The sequence below is a fragment of the Girardinichthys multiradiatus genome, chromosome 23 (assembly GCF_021462225.1).
Source record: "Girardinichthys multiradiatus isolate DD_20200921_A chromosome 23, DD_fGirMul_XY1, whole genome shotgun sequence".
Classification (NCBI taxonomy): domain Eukaryota; kingdom Metazoa; phylum Chordata; class Actinopteri; order Cyprinodontiformes; family Goodeidae; genus Girardinichthys; species Girardinichthys multiradiatus.
In genome coordinates this window covers 13090396-13110370 of record NC_061815.1, presented here as the reverse complement: position 1 = coordinate 13110370, position 19975 = coordinate 13090396, and the positions used below count along the sequence as shown (strand labels likewise).

The 19975-nt window shown below is 39.8% G+C and overlaps 1 protein-coding gene across 4 annotated transcripts in view; it reads left to right on the top strand.

Annotated features, from left to right (window-relative positions):
* Nucleotides 1-17630, top strand: part of psd2 (pleckstrin and Sec7 domain containing 2) — a 62196-nt gene extending 44566 nt beyond the window's left edge. For 3 of the 4 annotated variants that reach the window (XM_047353569.1, XM_047353570.1, XM_047353571.1), the window contains exons 4-15: nt 3408-3605; nt 5457-5537; nt 7446-7558; nt 8729-8789; nt 10396-10486; nt 10645-10688; nt 10810-11000; nt 11109-11179; nt 11575-11732; nt 12157-12301; nt 12504-12647; nt 14055-17630. In XM_047353569.1, the coding sequence (XP_047209525.1) occupies nt 3408-3605; nt 5457-5537; nt 7446-7558; nt 8729-8789; nt 10396-10486; nt 10645-10688; nt 10810-11000; nt 11109-11179; nt 11575-11732; nt 12157-12301; nt 12504-12647; nt 14055-14285 (1528 nt within the window). In that variant the 3' untranslated portion in view covers nt 14286-17630. The remainder of the gene's footprint in view (nt 1-3407; nt 3606-5456; nt 5538-7445; nt 7559-8728; nt 8790-10395; nt 10487-10644; nt 10689-10809; nt 11001-11108; nt 11180-11574; nt 11733-12156; nt 12302-12503; nt 12648-14054) is intronic. The other variant, XM_047353572.1, reaches the window with a different exon arrangement.
* Nucleotides 17631-19975: the final 2345 nt, after the last annotated feature.

Genomic DNA, 19975 nt, shown 5'->3' with positions numbered 1-19975 from the left:
TGGGGTAGTTTTTCTTTTTTTCAGGCATAATATTCCAAAAGCTTTCAAAAATGTTTGTGGCTGTGTTAAAAGAGCCTTAAAATTAATTGGTGGCTTCAAAATCCAGTGGTGCAGAAAATAACTGGCAGTGGAGATGTTTTTATGATTCACGCCTTGCAGTCTGCATATTCAGAAAACCCCTTGCTTTGTTTTGTTAGAATGATTATAATGTCAAAATTATGATTTATTACTTAGTTCCATGCGATGAGGAACCATTTCTATCATATAGTTCAATCAATCTTTGTGTTCATTCATTTATTCCGTTTGCCTGCTCATCTTCAGTGCTTTTACAGGAATGAATGTTAGATGTTTTGTTTGCACTTCCCATGTCAGACCGATGGCTGGAACAGACAGTCTGGTGAAAGACAGCAACCACAGAATGAGTAGTTTAACGTTACCCCCAAGGAGAATTTATTGGGAGTTGTTGAAGTCAGCATGAGTGCATTCTTTGTTACCACCTGCAACTATGAAGCTGCTGCTTTCACCTTGTGATTCTTGGCACATACCCATGTGTGTGTGTGTGTGTGTGTGTGTGTGTGTGTTCACATGTGAAATTCTCCTGATGACACCTGCTGTAGAGGGAGATTTAATAAAAGGGGTTTGGAGTAGTTGGTTCAGACACCTGGCAGGTGTCTTTCTGTGGACATGTACTGTTGTCAGTAGAGCTTTATAACTTTACAGACATGCAGCTAACGTCACAGTAAAGGTCAAATGTTAGAATTTCTGCTCTCCAACATAAGGATGCAGTGTAAAAACTGCTGGAACAAACATGGAGCAAAACTCCAACGTCCTGAGGTCCTAGCAAATAACAAGTACACAGAAATATAAAACCTAGGTAAAGTATAGATAAAATACAACTGCTATGTAATAAAACAGCAAATAAAAGGTAATTCCTGTAAAAGTACAGATTGGATGTCCACATATCGGATCCAGTATGGGAGGACATTTGTGCAGAGTCGCAGGTGGTGACCAATTCAAATTGACGGAGAGAGTTTAAGTGGAAGGTTTTTATTCGCTTTTTTAGGACACCAGAAATTGTGGCCAAAATGAATCCTGAAAGATCGGACATCTGCTGGCGGAACTGTGGCGCACGTTGGGAATCATACCCATATCTTTTGGACTTGCCCAATTATGAAATCTTTCTGGGATGATGTGTTTTCAGCCCTAAACTCAGTATTTCATCAGTCTCCCGAAGAATCCAACGTTGGCCATCTTAGGGGCTATCCCTATAGACTTAGTTGGAAACAGCGAAAAATATCTATTGCGTATTCTGTTGACTGCAGCTGTTAAATGCATCACCTTTAACTGGGTGAGATCAGATACTCCCCCCATGACAATTGGATTGAGAAAGTTAGCGAAATTTACCAGATGGATCAAATTAATTACTCACTTAGAATTCAGTGGGAACTGTTTACTAAAAGGTGGAGTCCCATGACTGCTTTATTATGGCTATAGGTTCTCGAACAGATAGTATGCCACTTTGTGTATTTTACGCATTCTTTAAAATATGTGGTTTGTCATCTACCCCCTTTTTTTGGCTTGCTTTTTGAAGTGTGAGACTTTGTACTTGGACCTGGGAGATTACCGTCGTTAGGATGTCATAACTTCTAAATATGTGCACTAATTTGTATGAGCTTTAAAAACAAAATACAAATAAAGTTAAAAAAATAAGTACAGATTGGTCATAAAAGATGTAAATAAAGTCCAAATAAAATAATCACGGAAGATATTAGTGTATTATTGCACACAGATAACTGTTATTTCTCATGAAAATACTTCATCTTCCACCTTTGGCATGCATTTCTTAAAGCAGCCTTTTTAAGTCTGACATCTTCTGGGATGAAACGGTTTCTGTTTTTGCTGTTCTCGTCCTAATGCTGTGCAACATCCTTTAGAGCAAAGTCTAACCAGCAATATTACTGCTGCTAAAATAATGTCTCATACACTTAAGCCTGACATGATTCATACCCCTGGTAGATTTAGATTGAAAAATCTCTTCATTCAACAAGGCAGTTTGATCTCATCGATTAATGGAAAAATCTTTCTTTGTCTTACAGAAATCAAATCAGACTTATAATTGCTAAGCAGCTTTTTGGTATTTTGATGATTTTTTGTTGGTGATGATGAGCTCCAAGTCTTTTAAGGTTGGAAGGACTCATTGCCTTAGCTTCCTCCACAGATTCTCAGATTGAAGTTGGGACTCGGCGATATTACTTCCAGTCACAAGAAACATGTTGGTAACATTTCAGGATTAAAAACAACCTAAATCTGCCAGAGGTATGAACACCTTTGGGTTTAACTGTTATTAAAAACTAATAAACTATTATTATTGTTAAAGTTACACTGGGGCCAAAAACTATTATAGTCACTGATTGTGCCAGTTATCCTACTTAGAAAGATGTCACAGGTCTGTAGTTTTCTTCATAGGTACACTTCAACTATGAGAGACAAAATGAGAAAAATAATTCACAAAATCACGTTGTAGGACTGTTTATTTTACCAACAGACATGCTAATTCTGGTAGCTTGTCACAAACAATTGTTTCAAAACAGCATTACCCTGAAAAGAGTAATGAATGGTTGTTTGCCCTTTTTTGGCCTACAACCAGCTGATTCTAAGTTTATAGCAGTGCTGCGCTATACTCTGGAAAATGATCACCAGAAAAACTTTGCAGCATGTTTGGCATGTCAGAAAATTACAGTTTTACCAACTGTACCCTATAAAAGACAGTTAGAAAGTAGTATAGCATGAAACCGGAATATACGCAACCAATTCCTCTGTTCAGACCCTCTCCATCTAGTTCTGAAAATTATCCTAATTGAAAGCTGCTGCTGGTGGTTGTTGCAGACTTGACTGCTTGCTGCAAAACAGTTTCAATCTCCTGGATGGAAAATAAAACGTCATGATGTACTGGAAGCAATAGATGATCTGGACCTTAGGCCACAATTTTATGTTCAAAACGTACGGTGCCGAATCTTGTTGTTGCACATTAATATAAATGACAGCAGATGCTTACTGTCTGGGATAAAAGAGTTATAGAAATGTGATCATTTGAAATCTCCTTTAGTGCTTTGATTCTTACTGTCCAAATCAGTGTTAATGTTCCCAGCATCCAAGTAGGTCATGACATGATAGTGAAGAGTGGTTCCTGTAATAATCATTACTTTGTTTTAAAAAACAGTATAAACTTCATTTGACTTGTATTTGTCTACATGGGAGCCAGTGCTTAATTGTCTTTCAGCAGTTTATTGTGTTGTTTCTGGGTTTATGTATTTGTATTTTGAAACAGTAAAAATGAGTTATCCTATTCATTAACTCGATCTCTTGCATGTGTTTGTTTGCACATGTGCGTATGTTCTTTTTCCCAGTGATGCCAACCTTGCAGACGTGCTGTCTGATTCGGAGGAGTGTGATTTGGGCAGCCTGGAGCGCTTGGAGCGCGGCAGCACCGACACTCTGGCCAATGGCTGCCGAGTTGACTGTGAGGCCGCCAAGAGGCTGGCCAAGCGCCTGTATCACCTCGATGGTTTCAAGCGCTGCGATGTGGCCAGACACCTGGGCAAAAAGTGAGCAAACAAACACATAACCGATGAAACAGATAAATCAGCAAATTTTCCTTCTAAGTAAACAAATTTTCTTTGTGGAGTTAACAAGTAAAACCCCTGATTGACTAACAGCTTTCTTTGAAATGTTTGTACACTCACCGGCCACTTTATTAGGTACATCTTGCTAGTACCGGGTTGACCCCCCTTTTGCGTTCAGAACTGCCTTAATCCATCGTCGCATAGATTCAACAAGGTACTGGAAACATTCCTCAGAGTTTGGTCCATATTGACATGATAGCATCACACAGATGCTGCAGATTTGTCGGCTGCACATCCATGATGTGAATCTCCCGTTTCACCACATCCCAAAGGTGCTCTATTGGATTGAGATCTGGTGACTGTGGAGGCCATTTGAGTCCAGTGAACTCATTGTCATGTTCAAGAAACCAGTCTGAGATGATTCGTGCTTTATGACATGGTACGTTATCCTGCTGGAAGTAACCATCAGAAGATGGGTACACTGTGGTCATAAAGGGATGGACATGGTCAGCAACAATACTCAGGTAGGCTGTGGCGATGACACGATGCTCAATTGGTACTAAGGGGCCCAACGTTTGCCAAGAAAACATCCCCCACACCATTACACCACCACCAGCTTGAACTGTTGATACAAGGCAGGATGGATCCATGCTTTCATGTTGTTGACGCCACATTCTGACCCTACCATCCAAATGTCGCAGCAGAAATCAAGACTCATCAGACCAGGCAACGTTTTTCCAGTCTTCTATTGTCCAATTTTGGAGAGCCTTTGTGAATTGTAGCCTCAGTTTCCTGCTCTTAGCTGACAGGAGTGGCACCTGGTGTGGTCTTCTGCTGCTGTAGCCCATCCGCCTCAACGTTCAACGTGTTGTGTGTTCAGAGATGCTGTTCTGCATGCCTTGGTTGTAACGAGTGGTTATTTTAGTTACTGTTGCCTTTCTATCAGCTGGAACCAGTCTGGCCATTCTCCTCTGACTTCTGGCATCAACAAGGCATCTGCGCCCACAGAACTGCTGCTCACTGGATATTTTCCCTTTTTTGGTCCATTTTCTGTAAACCCTAGAGATGGTAGTGCATAGAAATCCCGTTGTTTGCGCCCGTCTGGCACCAACAACCATGCCACAATTAAAGTCACTTAAATCACCTTTCTTCCTCATTCTGATGCTCAGTTTGAACTGCAGCAGATCGTCTTGACCTTGTCTACATGCCTACATGCATTGAGTTGCTGCCATGTGATTGGCTGATTAGAAATTTGCGTTAACGAGCAGTTTGACAGGTGGACCTAATAAAGTGGCCGGTGAGTGTATATACAGTGACTGGCAGAAAAAGTCATACCACTTGTAGAAGGTGTTCTGTTCGGGCGAGACCAAAATAAACTTTTTGTCCAGTTCACAAAACCTGCGTGTGGTGAAACATTCATACTGCACATCACCCATATGACAAAACATATTTCCATTCTGACTAGAGCTAAGTTATTTTGCAAAGAAAAAAGGGTAACATTTCTTTCTGTAGATGTGCAAACATGATAGAGGCATAGCCCAAAATATTTCCCGCTGTAATTGCAGCACAATGTGGTTGTACAAAGTGTTGACTCAGTGGGGATGAATACATTCAACCCATGTATCATTTTTCTTTCACATCAAAATTCTGCACTGCTAAGTGTTGGTCTGTCACATCAAAGCCTAAAAAAATACATTGAATTTTGTTGTTGTAATGTGACAAAAATGTGGAAAATTTCAGGGGTTATGAATGTTTTTATAAGATGCTTCATCCTTCTAAGCTTCGTGATGTCATGTTGACATTCTGATGCTGATTAATTCTCTCTGTCTGCAGCAACGAGTTTAGTCAGCTGGTGGCTTCAGAGTATCTGAGTTACTTTGATTTCTCTGGCCTGTCCCTGGATCGAGCCCTGAGGTAATGCTTACTCAGCAGATTTAGGTGACAAGGGTGTGAGACAGTAGATCCTTACACACACATACAGGTCCTTCTCAAAATATTAGCATATTGTGATAAAGTTAATTATTTTCCATAATGTCGTGATGAAAATTTAACATTCATATATTTTAGATTCATTGCACACTAACTGAAATATTTCAGGTCTTTTATTGTCTTAATACGGTTGATTTTGGCATACAGCTCATGAAAACCCAAAATTCCTATCTCACAAAATTAGCATATCATTAAAAGGGTCTCTAAACGAGCTATGAACCTAATCATCTGAATCAACGAGTTAACTCTAAACACCTGCAAAAGATTCCTGAGGCCTTTAAAACTCCCAGCCTGGTTCATCACTCAAAACCCCAATCATGGGTAAGACTGCCGACCTGACTGCTGTCCAGAAGGCCACTATTGACACCCTCAAGCAAGAGGGTAAGACACAGAAAGACATTTCTGAACGAATAGGCTGTTCCCAGAGTGCTGTATCAAGGCACCTCAGTGGGAAGTCTGTGGGAAGGAAAAAGTGTGGCAGAAAACGCTACACAACGAGAAGAGGTGACCGGACCCTGAGGAAGATTGTGGAGAAGGGCCGATTCCAGACCTTGGGGGACCTGCGGAAGCAGTGGACTGAGTCTGGAGTAGAAACGTCCAGAGCCACCGTGCACAGGCGTGTGCAGGAAATGGGCTACAGGTGCCGCATTCCCCAGGTCAAGCCACTTTTGAACCAGAAACAGCGGCAGAAGCGCCTGACCTGGGCTACAGAGAAGCAGCACTGGACTGTTGCTCAGTGGTCCAAAGTACTTTTTTCGGATGAAAGCAAATTCTGCATGTCATTCGGAAATCAAGGTGCCAGAGTCTGGAGGAAGACTGGGAAGAAGGAAATGCCAAAATGCCAGAAGTCCAGTGTCAAGTACCCACAGTCAGTGATGGTCTGAGGTGCCGTGTCAGCTGCTGGTGTTGGTCCACTGTGTTTTATCAAGGGCAGGGTCAATGCAGCTAGCTATCAGGAGATTTTGGAGCACATCATGCTTCCATCTGCTGAAAAGCTTTATGGAGATGAAGATTTCATTTTTCAGCACGACCTGGCACCTGCTCACAGTGCCAAAACCACTGGTAAATGGTTTACTGACCATGGTATCACTGTGCTCAATTGGCCTGCCAACTCTCCTGACCTGAACCCCATAGAGAATCTGTGGGATATTGTAAAGAGAACTTTGAGAGACTCAAGACCCAACACTCTGGATGAGCTAAAGGCCGCTATCGAAGCATCCTGGGCCTCCATAAGACCTCAGCAGTGCCACAGGCTGATTGCCTCCATGCCACGCCGCATTGAAGCAGTCATTTCTGCAAAAGGATTCCCGACCAAGTATTGAGTGCATAACTGTACATGATTATTTGAAGGTTGACGTTTTTTGTATTAAAAACACTTTTCTTTTATTGGTCGGATGAAATATGCTAATTTTGTGAGATAGGAATTGTGGGTTTTCATGAGCTGTATGCCAAAATCATCCGTATTAAGACAATAAAAGACCTGAAATATTTCAGTTAGTGTGCAATGAATCTAAAATATATGAATGTTAAATTTTCATCATGACATTATGGAAAATAATGAACTTCATCACAATATGCTAATATTTTGAGAAGGACCTGTATATTTATTTTCCTTCCTTACAATGCATTAGCTTTGAGCTAATCAACTTGTCATGTTGACGTTGATTATCCAGTGCAGCTGACAGTATATCAGAAATTATGCTGCCTTAAACTGATGTCTGTGCAGGGTCTTCAGCTGATAGAAACAAATCGTTTACAGTTGCAGGGCAGTCGACCAGTATCAATGGTTTGGCATCAGTTCTCCTACATATTTAATCTATTTATGTGTTACAGGAACTTCTTAAAGGCTTTTCCATTGATGGGGGAAACTCAGGAGAGAGAGCGGGTCCTCGTCCATTTCTCCAGACGCTACTGTCACTGCAACCCACAAACACCTACTTCTGAAGGTTAGAACCATAAGGGTGAAGCAACCAGTTTTATTAAAAGCAAGAAAAGCACAGAATGATACCATCATTAGCTGTTTTAGCAAATTGTTACTGATCAGGCTGCCGTTTTCTTCAGATTTTCCTTAGCCAATCAAATATACACTATATTGCCAATAGTATTGGGTCACAGCACCAAATTAATGAATTCTGGTGTACCAATTACTTCCATTAGCACCAGAATAAAACCCACAGCTTTAAAAATACCGTCAATAAAAGGGTTAAAATGCATGAGCATTTGTTTAAAATCACCCTTTAAATAAAGTTTGTCTTAACTTTAAAAACACACAAACATAGAACACAAAGCTGAGCACGTGCTGAGCAGATAGCCTGCTAGCACCAAGATAACAGTTTCACACAAACAAAACCAAACTTCATAAAATGAAAAACGTTCAGATCATTTCATCCTAAATATCTCTATTATTCTCTGCCCAAAACTTAACCTCATGAACCATGCTGAGGAGTTGTCCGGGCGACGACGAAATTTGAAGAGATCTCTGTGAACAATGGATTAGCTTCCAGCTAACCTCCGGAGCTGTGGCTGGGCGGCCCATTCTGTCCGCTGACCACACTGCACGTTACCACGGTGATGCGGCTACTTGTTGTCCTTCTCTCAGGCAGGGAAAACCACTTCACTCAGCTTGTAGAGACAGTGTCTCTACTGGGGACTTTTCTGGGACAGTTTGCTTCTGCAGGCCTCAGAGAGAAAGTAAGCAATGCTTATACCTTAATTTACCCCTTTTTATGAATGAATACCGGATTCTTTCAACAGTAATTCATCATTACTTAACTTGTGGATATGATCGATGATTGTATGATACCCTTGGATCCAGTTTGAAGAGTTCATGTCTGTTTGCCAGCAAAGAGACATTAGCGCGCTGCCTCTCCGGCCAGTCTCTCAGCGGAGTCCGGGTCTTAGAGAAAGGACCATTGGAAAGGTGGGGGTTTTATACGGGCAGTGGCATCATAGGAAGTCCGCTGTTACACTTTTGGCAATATAGTGTATATGATTGCCATATTTTACTACAGGCTTAGCGATAGCTATTTCACAGAACCATCTAGCTATTTTAGCATCTGTGCTATGTTCAGACCCATGGTCCCCCAACACTGACCTTCTGCTTTATCTTTTTGCAGATGGAGCCCACACATTAACCTGTGCCCTAATGCTGCTCAACACTGATCTGCATGGACATGTATGCACTGTTGTCTTCCTGCCTCCGTGTTTTCATTATTTGTTCTTTTGAAATCTTTCCAATGGGGTGAAAATTCGGAAGATAAATCACTGTCAGCATGGCATATCTTTGCTGTATGTTCTACTCTTTTCTCAGTTTTTTCCTGTCTGTCCTTTTTGCTGCTTCACACTCTCTTCCCCGGCCTACTTTATGACCTGTTTATGTCTCGTCTACTCGAATAGTCTCATATGTGCAGTGTGAAAATTGGAGCACTGTCTGTGCACAGTTTGAGTCTTTGGCTCTGCTCTTCAGTTCAGTTCTACCCTCATTAGTAGTCATTATAATGAACACCCCTCTTTTTAACAAATATCCTCTCTTTCTTTTCAATTCCTTTCCCTCCTTTTCAAATCCCTGCCCTGCTAACCAAATCTGGTCCCCTGGTCTCTCTCTGCCCCTGCAGGTGGTGAGTATCCTTACCAACTAACACTTGCCCCATAGATATGTTGTCCTCCTTTTATCAGCTAAAATTACAAGACAGGCACATTGGTTGGTGTCCCGGGTAAAGATGTGTAAAAGGCAAAAAGATAAATTCCTCTTTTATTGCATTAGTGTAATTCAACAGTCAAATAATGAATAATATTTAATTTTAGTACCGTTAATCAGAAAATTGGAGGGAAAAATCATCAAATCATTGTTTTTGACATAAACACTGGTGGCATGATTATACACACCCTTAATAGTCTTTATAGAATAAGTGCCTTTAGGAACTACTAATAAGTTCTGTATTCCTGATGTATTACATATGACATGACTGTCACAATGGTTTTTAATGGGATGACCCAAATACTAGCAAGAGGGAGGCAGAGGTGGAATTAAAAAATAAAGATATTTAATAACTCAAATAGAAATTTACAAAATGTCCAGGGTCCAAAATCATGAACTGAAAACCAAACGGCTAAATAAATCCAAGGACGGAGATCTGTAACAGGGAGGGAAGGCGAATGAGCAGAGCAGTAGATTATATTTAAACTCCATAAGCCCAACATTTTTTTAAACCTGTGGCAGATTTAGGTTAAGAGTGTTTTTTGTTTTTTTTGACAAACATGTTATTATTATTACTCCATTTTACTAATGAAACCATAATACAAATTATTCTAGTGAATAGAAATCAATCCAGATGTGTTACATTGTTAAAAAAGAGAAGCAAGGTTGTATCCTGAGTAAGTAAATGAGTTTTATTTTTCATTCTATGTTTATTCACAGAGTTTGATTGCAGATATAAACACCTCTCTCTTGTATCCTACACTAATGATGTACCATAATTACTTAACACACACTCCCTCTGAGGTAGGTTCAGCTAGATAACCTTTTATAAAGGCAGAATCACTGCTGAACTCTAGCTGCATAACACCGCCACCCAGTGGGATGTTTTCAAACTGCAATCAAGTTAGAGGAAAAAGATGTACCACACTGAAAATACATTGTCTTTGAATTTCTGAATGGTTTTCCACTGACTGTGACCAGTAAGGCTGAAAAAAATCTCTACAAAAGTAATAAAAGAAAACCTCATTGACTAAAGCTGATTTATTGTTTGTTTCTGTCTGCTGTTATTTTTTCCTCCTCTCTTCAGAACATTGGGAAGAAGATGTCTTGCCAGCAGTTTATCAGTAATCTAGATGGCCTCAATAATGGCAGAGACTTCCCTAAAGATTTATTAAAGGTGCAAAAATCATGTGAACTTTAATTATTTTCTTATTACCCCTCCCTTAGAATAATGTTTGTGTTTGATCTCCAGTGCTGTGGTCATCCTAATAAAACTGAAATGAATAGAGATGTTAACTGATTTCTTTTTTTTTTAATATATATTCTTTGTCACAGGTCTTGTATAACTCGATCAAGAATGAAAAGCTTGAGTGGGCAGTGTGAGTACACCTTTTATGCTTGTCAAAGAGAAAAGTATTTGGGGTATGTGAGTTTTACAGAAGTGAGTACACTTGAATGCATGCTGCTTCGGTTTATCTCAATGGGTGTCTGTGTGCACAGTGAGGAGGAGGAGCTCAGGAAGAGTCTGTCTGAGTTAGTGGAGGAGCACTGTGAGGGCGGGAGTAAGCGTGTTGCCAGGGTAACGGACAGCAGTAACCCTTTCATTGCCATTCCCATTCTGCTAAACGCGGTCACCTACAAACATGGAGTGCTGACCCGCAAAAGTCATGCTGACATGGACGGCAAAAGAAGTCAGTGCCTGCACACGAACTCAGTGATGAACTAAAGTTGACAAAACATTTACATTTATTTATTCTTTTATTACATACATTTTGTTTTAATGTTTGTTTCTCTTTCAGCTCCAAGGGGCCGTCGGGGTTGGAAAAAGTTTTACGCGGTTCTAAAGGGAATGATCCTATATCTCCAGAAGGTACCAGATCTTATACTCTGCTCCGTTGCCATAGAAACACATTCACCACCGCGGTGACAGCTGTGCTGGATGCTGCTAGCTGCTGTGGTTTGCATGTGTGTGTACGTGTGTGATAGAGGAAGAGTGGAAGAGAAATGTGTTGAAAGAAAAAGAGGTAGTGTGTGTTTGTCTCCCTCTGCTGGTTAGAGGGCTGCACCGACCACACGGGCAGTCTTTTAGGGTTTTAACCCAGGTAAATCTGACTGCAGCGCAAAGCTGGTAGTGTTTTAACTTTATAACAGAAATCTGGGGTTAGCAGGAAACAATTCTTCTTAGTTGTAAAAAAAAAGTAATTATCAAACTGATACTGAGTTTAAACTTCAGCTTGCTACTGTGTTTTTCTCATATTTACACAGGATGAGTACAAACCTGACAGTGACATTTCCGAGGTGGACCTGAAGAATGCAGTACGGATTCATCACGCTTTAGCCACTCATGCCACTGACTACAGTAAAAGACCCAATGTGCTGAAACTGAAAACCTCAGACTGGAGAGTCTTTCTACTGCAGGCCCCGTAAGTCCCCTAAGAGAAAACAGAGCAAAAACAGAAAATCTGCCAGGACCAACAAGCTTATCTTAAAGAATGTTAAAATAAATAAACACCATCTGAGTGGTTTTTAGGTATATGTTGGAGATGAAGCTTCTTAAAAGTATGATTTCACGTGTGCAGCGTGGTGCAGCGGTAGAACACGCAGTCCTTCTGTTGAGACAAAGCGGTTCCATTGTTCGAGTCCCAGCCATGGCAACCTGTGCTGCATGTCTTTCCCACTCTTCGTTCTGTTTCCTGTCTGCCTACTTTCAAAGAAATGACAAAATAAAGGCCACTAATGCCATAAACAAAGCACAAAAATCTGGCTTCATGTCTTGGTAATCAAACACTGATCAAGTAATTTTTATTCTCTGTACTCTCACTTCTCTATCAACATCCCACTCTACAGTAGTGAGGAGGAGATGATGTCCTGGATCTTCCGGATAAACTTGGTGGCAGCTCTATTCTCCGCTCCAGCTTTTCCCGCTGCAATTGGTTCCATGAAAAACTTCTGTCGGCCCATCCTGCCGTCCTCATCCACCAGACTCAACCAGGTCAAAGTAACACAGATGATGGACTATATAGAGGAATATAGTTTACCAGAAAATATTTAGATGCTGCTGTCAATGACACTATTAGCATCTAGATACAAGATTGTGTATACCCTTCTACTGCAACACATTTTCATGTTTCAGCTTGCACCTGATTGGCTGTTTTCTGAGTCTTCTGGTTTTGTTGGGTCTGTGCTTGGTGCAGGAGGAGCAGCTGCGGAGTCATGAGAGCAAGCTGAAGCAGACCAGTTTGGAGCTGGAGGAACACAGAAAAAACCAGCCCTCGGTTGACCCAAAAAGCCGTGACTGGGAGGAGTACCGGCTTAAAGAGCACTACCTCACGTACGAGGTACAGGTTTTCTGCAGTGTTTATTCATATATCTGTTTGATTTTTTTTAAAGCAAATAGTAAGAACTATTTCTATTAAAGTATTCATTAAATATTTTGTCATGTTACAATCACAAACTTCAATGGGTTTTATGTAATAGTAGCACAAAGTAGCACGTATTTGTAAAGTGGAAGGAAAATATAATTTTCAAAATCAAACTGAAAATCTGAAACTAAAAAGTGTGTCCTCCTGGGTCAGTACTGTGTAGAACCACCTTCTGCTTCAGTTACAGCTGTGAGTATTTTTGGTATGTGTACCAGCTTTGCACATCTACAGACTGAAGTTTTTTGACCATTCTTTTTTACAAAATGACTCTTTGCACATGACTGTGCTTTAATCTAAACCGTTCTATAGTAGCCCTGGCTGTCCTGCTGGAAGGTGAACCTCCACCTCAGTCTCGGTTCTTTTGCAACCTGGAACAGGTTTTATTCCAGGATTGTCCTCTATTTAACTCCACCCATCTTCCCATCAGCTATGACCAGCTTCCCTGTCCATGCTGAATAAAGCAACCCCACAGCATGATGCTGCAACCGCCATGTTTCACGGTGGGGTTTCATAGTGTGTTCAGCGTGACGTGCAATGTTAGTTTTCTACCACAAATAGTGTTTTGCATGGAGAATAAATTGTTTAATTCTGGTCAGTCTCAGTACGAAGGATTGCAGCAAAGTTAATAACTCAGTGTCATTCACTATGGCTACATGTTCAGGATGAGTGGTTACTTTAGGTTCGTTGACTCATTGCAATCGGCTCGGTTTCCTTAGATGGAAAACTTTTTACCAATTTGAATAATAAAATGGACTTGACTGCACTGTTTGATAACTAGTACCAAATTGGAATGTAACTGACTTTGAATCTGGATGATTGGATTTAATTGACTGTAGACGTTTTATTTGATGTTTTTGGATGTTCAAAAGAACTGGATGTTTCTTTTTTTTTCATTAAAGTGCCTTGAGATGATATTTGTTGTTGGACTTCTGAACGTAGCTGTTTGCACTAGATTATTTTTAGGGGTTATTAGAGTGTAGAGTGCTGAAATCAAATCCACAACACTTTTCAGATTTTTGTAGGTTAAAAGTTTTTCAAACCATTCATCATTTGCCTTCCACTTCACAATTGCATATTACTTTGTTTTGGTCCATGACATAAAATCCAAATGAAATACATAGAAGTTTTTGGTTGTAATTTGACATAATGTGAAAAAGTTCAAGTGATGGGCACTGTACATTTTTAAATTTCATTTGTAGCCCCAAAAGGTTTGCTTTAGAAATGTTTATGATTTGCACATTGGAGTTAACTTAAATGACGGACACGTTTCTGACCTCCTTTTTGTTTGTCTCTGAACCGACCATCTCCCCTATCCTTGAGCAGAAGACTCGATATGAGACGTACATTAGCCTTCTGCAGGCTAAAATTCGTGCTGAGACGGACGACCTAGAGAAAATCGAGGCCAGTGTGATTGGTGGCCTAATCTTGGATGGTAGCTTGGCAGGTCAAGAGTGCCACCTTCGAAAGACACAGTCCTCCCCATCTATCAGCCAGTCCCACTCTGGCCAGAATGGGAGGACCACTGGATGCGCTGTCCCAGGACAAGGGAGCTGAGAAAGGGGGAAGAAGGAAGACGCTGACCCTACAGCACCCCAGAATATTTAGTAATTAATATGTTGTGTTTTGGGCTCCTGCTATCCCCAGTGAACTGTCATGCTCCTTGTTTTTAAACCTGATGAATATCCTGTCCTTGAGCAATAGTTGAGGGAAGCTGCTGAACCTCTATTCTCTCAGCTTCTATTATTGCACATTTGGAATGATCCTAACTGTGATCAGTGTTTAAAGCAGCACCATCAGTATTATTTTATCATCTCAGAGTCAGGCATTTGTCTAGATGAAGTGCCATTAGCTCTGACAAGAACTTTAGGTTGTTCAAAATGTTTAAATAGCAGGTCAGACAGATAGAAGGAACAGTTTAGTTTGCCATTTTCTACCAGTTTCTGACTTGTACTTCAGTCCTGAAGTCAATCAGTGGGTATAAATAGGTAGACATGACACCGCATTGGTCTATTTTAAGTCATAAAACTCATGCTTACACAGCCAGACACTGGCAGGCATGTGTAGTGAAAGGACCTATAGTACAGGTAGGGTGTGTAGTGTGAAGATGTAACATGTCTCTCCTGCAGAGAACTCAGAAGGATAAAGTCCCTGTTTATCATATTTATTTATTTATTTAACTCTCACAACCTTTGTTTAGCCCAGAAAAGGTTTACACAATGCTTTATTGTCCTTTTTTCAGAAGGGTTTTTTTTACATGCATTGCTCTAAGGAGGCTGTAAAATGAGTAAAACTGTTTTAGTAAGCTGCACCACAAAGAAGCTGTAGGTTTAGTGCCTTACTGAAGGGCACCTTGGCTCAGAGAGACCCAACGATGGCTCAAACTGCCCAAAATACGGACATTTGTTTATTCATTTTTGTTTTCAGGAAATTCAAGGATTTATTATTTAAGTGCTGAAAGATCCATTGTCCATGTTATCCTCTTACTGCTCCATTTCCATCCCAACTGAACAGATGCAACGGATGCATTACAATGTCTCTCAAAAGTGTTCATACCTCTTGAACTTTTACATTTTGTCGCATTACAAACTTCAGTGTATGTTATCAGGATTGTAATTGATAAACCAGGTTGTGCATTATTGTGAAGAGGGCGGTAAATGATATTACAAAATCTAATTATTGCCCTTTTTTTCTTTGCAAAATAGCTCAAGCTCAGTCAATTTCAGAGAGCTTAGGTGACCAACAATTGTGAAGTCTTGCCACGGATTCGAACTGGTGTTTAGGTTTCGATTTTGGGCCTTTAAAACACATAAATATTATTTGATCTAAACAATTTCATTGTAGCTTTGGCTGCATGTCAATTTAACACATGGGTACCCAACTCTGGCCCTCAGGAGCTGCTAACCTGCAACCTGATCACATACAGAGCATCCAGAAAATATTTACATGGCTGAACTTTTTCCACATTTAGTTATGTTACAGTTTTATTCCAAATGGTATCAAATTCAATGTTTTCCTCAATATTCTACACACAATACCCCATCATGACCATGTGAAAGAAGTCTGTTGGAGAATGTTGCAAATTTATTACAAATGGAAAACTAAGAAATCTCATTTATGTAAGTATTCACAGCCTTTGCCACAAAGCTCAAAACTGAGCTGAGGTGCCTCTTTTGTTCACTGATCATCCTCGAGATGTTTCTACAGGGGGGTGAACCCCATGCCTAAACATAGTTGTGCTTCTATTTGCAATATATTTGCAACAATCTCAAAAAAGCCTCTTTCACATTGTCATGATGGTGTAGTGTGCAGAATTTTAAGGAAAGATTCATTTGATCCCGTTGGGAATAAAGCTGTAACATAAATAAATGTGGAAATAGTGCAGCGCTGGGAATGTTTGCAGATACACTGTAAAATTCCAATAAAACTCATTAAAGTTTGTTTTATGTAACGTGACAAAATGTGGAAAGGTTCAAGGGATTAGTTTTGCTGGGCACTGTAACAAAATATGTCCGGGTGTGATTTCGTTAAAGATTTACTGTATGTTAGCCAGGATTGTCTGGGTGCGAGGGATACAGGTTAGGTTGGTCAGTGTGTGTGTGCGCACGTGTTCCAGTTGGGATATTATAGCTGAAAGTAGCTGAAGGAATCAAATAGGAGTCTACTGTAACAAGGAGTCTTGTTACTGTATGACAAGCTGATTGAGTGTGTTTGGCCTTCTGCTGACACAATCAGGCCTGGATCTCTCCAAAGCCTCTCCAGCACAAAGGCAGCCTTTATCTCTGTGACTAAACATGCAGTATAACTCCTGACAATATCTAACCCCTCTATGCTCTGATTTATTGTATGTTACATGGGCCTGTCATACATCCCAGCTGGTTTGTTAATTCTTGCACCCTTAATGCTCCATGAGGGTGATTTTGGGAAACAGAAACCGGCCAATTTTAAAGCGGGGCAGCAGGACTGCTCCGGCTCTGTGTGTTTAAGTCAATAAGCCCGTCAGTATGCAGGAATGGAGAGGGAAACAGCAGCACAGTAGCCATCAAAACACTCTTCCTGTTGGAGTGAAGCTGGAGAGACTTGTTTTTCTAGAAAAATGGACTAGTTAAATTTTCTTAGTAGTCTACCGACCAAGAAGAGGCAAAGCAGACCTTCAGCTCATGTTTTTCCAAACCACGAGAAGAAAAACAACCTAATGGACCTGAATTTCCCAGAATGAAGACTTGCCAAAGGTGTTGAGGAACAGGAGATGTGGTGTTACCACTCTTTGTGAGCACCTTAACTGAGCCTAAAGCCCCCAGTCACACACACACGAACCGGTTTTCATGTAATTGTTTATAACACAACTGTAGATCAGTAACTTCGGTGTCCTCTCACTCAGCCCTGATTTGGTGCAATTCACATTACCAGAGATGAAATATTGACTGCATGATCTGGAAACAGCACCTCGGCTGCTCTGGCTAATAAATTCACAGTGACTGATGGCGTCTGGGATCCTTTTTGGGACTTGACCTGGAACCCGATTCACTTTCAGACTAAAATGCTGATGAAGAGCTGCGTTTCTGAAGAGGAACTACCAGTTTTAAAGCTGTATGGTTAGGATAAAAAACCGCTTTCTTACAGGGAGACCTCCCAGTGTAGTCACTTTGGCTGTTGTGCTAATTTTTGATTCCCCATGTTCTAGGGTAGGCCTGTGCTGTAAAATAGGGTTGTGAAAAAATGTGGATTGTTTTGTTTTATTTAAAGAAAAAAGGATAACTTTGGCACTTTGATGTCAGCAATTATCTGTCTTTTTGTTTTTGTTTGTATATTTGAACTTTTTGACAGAATGCGCATAACTATGTAAAGGACATATTTACTGAATATTTAGTCTGTGCTTCATAAAGTAAGCTTTTATACAGATAACTGTGGTTGGAATTATTATTATTATTATTTACACTGTCAATACAGTCCAGAGAAGGTTATTAGGTTACTGTGCAATTACATTTAGGACAAAATTGGAATAATCTGGTTAGTTTTATCTTGGAGAACTGGGAAAAAAATGCTAAGGGAAAAACACGAGATTGTACTATGTGATACCATTAGTTAAAAATATAACATTAATTTGGCTATTTCTTTTAAATGTGTATTTAAAGCAACTTTTTGCTTTGCTGTGTTGTAAATCATTACTTAACATAAAATCAGTCCTTCTAAAAACAAGCTTTCATACAAACGGGCCACTTGTGACATCACAAAAGGCTAAGGCAGCTGATCAGAGTCCTTTTGAGTGCTTCAGTTTGTATTTTTCTTGATCGTTTTCCTCTTTATTCACATAACAAAATTCCTCTTTGCCTGTAATTGGACTCATATAAAACAACGCAGAATTAGCAGGGTTTTGTTTTTTCTTCAGTGCGATTTTTAAAATGTTGTGAAATCCTGCAGTGGAAAACTACTTCATTACCCAGCTGTGCTTTTATTGTTAGCATATATTAGTAGTGTATTGTATAGATAAAATACATTTCAACTTATTTCTATCCAACTATGAACTAATTCCACATGGTATAAGTCAGCGAACTGGTGATCGATCCTGTATTTCGAATAATTCCCTCAAAGATTTCAGGAGATGACAGGAACGTTTTATCTGTACTTCACCTCTCTTTTCCCTGGAGTGTGTCACCATCACTGAAGATCTGAGTAGCCATTTAAAGGACATTTTCGCATAAATTACTCACTGAAACCCTTGAACGTGGTAAAGTACTCAGAACAAAGACTGGGCACTGAATCCCAACTATTATAAAGATATTTAACAGTTAATTTTAGCCTCTAATCTTAAAAGAAATTGAAAACACTCATTACAGGTATGAATCACGTCTATTAATTCTGCCAAGAAGTGTGGGTAAATATGAGAAGAGAATAACACCAGAAGCTTATTGTTAGCTACAAAAATATCATGGTCAAGGTGGAACTTTGTAATGAACAATTAAGCAAATGTTAGTAGGGCTGCATGTACAATTCAAGAAAATCAACAACAGCATCAAAGTTGTGCACCTAAGGTTATGTTTAAAATAATAATGGCAGTCCAACATCACTAACATGATCAATCACTGTTTTGGAAGCAAATAAGTAACAGAGTAACAGAAAACCAACTGTCCAGATGTGCATGCTGCTGTTTCTGTCTAACTGAATCATTAATCTAAAGGAGCATGTTTAAAATGACAGCAGTGTGAAGTTCAATCAGAGAAGTCATTCATTCTGTAAAAAAATCAGGTTTCAAACAGGTGGCTCTTATTTAAGTAGGCAGCAAATGTAACTGCTGGTTATAGAGAATGTCTTTCTGAAATCTGAGTAATTATTGTTCAGAGAACATAAAAAGGTTAATTAGGGTAAAATATAATATATTACAAATGCAGAACATGACAGGCTGCTCTGCTAAAATGGTTAAAAATGAAAACTAAAATCAGAAGGACTCTGACGAAAACTGAAAAACACTTTTGGAAAGGATGAAAGAAGAGCTGAAATGGTCAAAACTCTGGTGACAATCAGCTCCAGGGTGATCAAAGAAGGTCTGCAGTTATCTGTGAGTATTGAGTGGCCTAAACAGAGATGGTGCAACATTTAATGAGACTTCAAAACTAAATAGGTCTTTTCAGGTCTAGGAGCTGCAAGTTTGCCAGAGATCCCCCAATAACTGAATTTGAACCATAGTACACTGTGGAGCACAATCCCACTGGTATCACGGTATGGGAATGTTTTTAATACTTGTGTCAGGCATATTTATCACTTACCAGGAATTATGGATCTATTTGAATACATTAGAAGAGTTCATGTTACCAGCTGCACACTGCATGCTGTTTCCAGACTAACTAGTTTAATGTTCATGAAGTAATCATTCCAATTCCTGGAAAGTAATCCAACAGAAAACATCTGGGGTGACATCACACCTGCTGTTTCTGAGGTAAGACCAAGATATGTAGGGGAATTCTGGACTGGAATACATGTTCACACCAGTGAACATGTATTCCATGTTGGTCAACTCCATGCAACACAGATAGGAAGCAGTTCTCAGAAACATTGGTTCTACAACTAAATACTAGCTTAAATTTTCAAGCATTTGCAGTCCATACAGTAAATATCTAACTTTGTAAACCAAAATGCAAACTTGGCATTTTTTTTAATTGACTAATATTCCTTCTCCTGAATTCCAGTAGATTGATAACAATTATGATACTGTTTTCCTCATATTTTGATCTGGAATACAATGTGTGGCA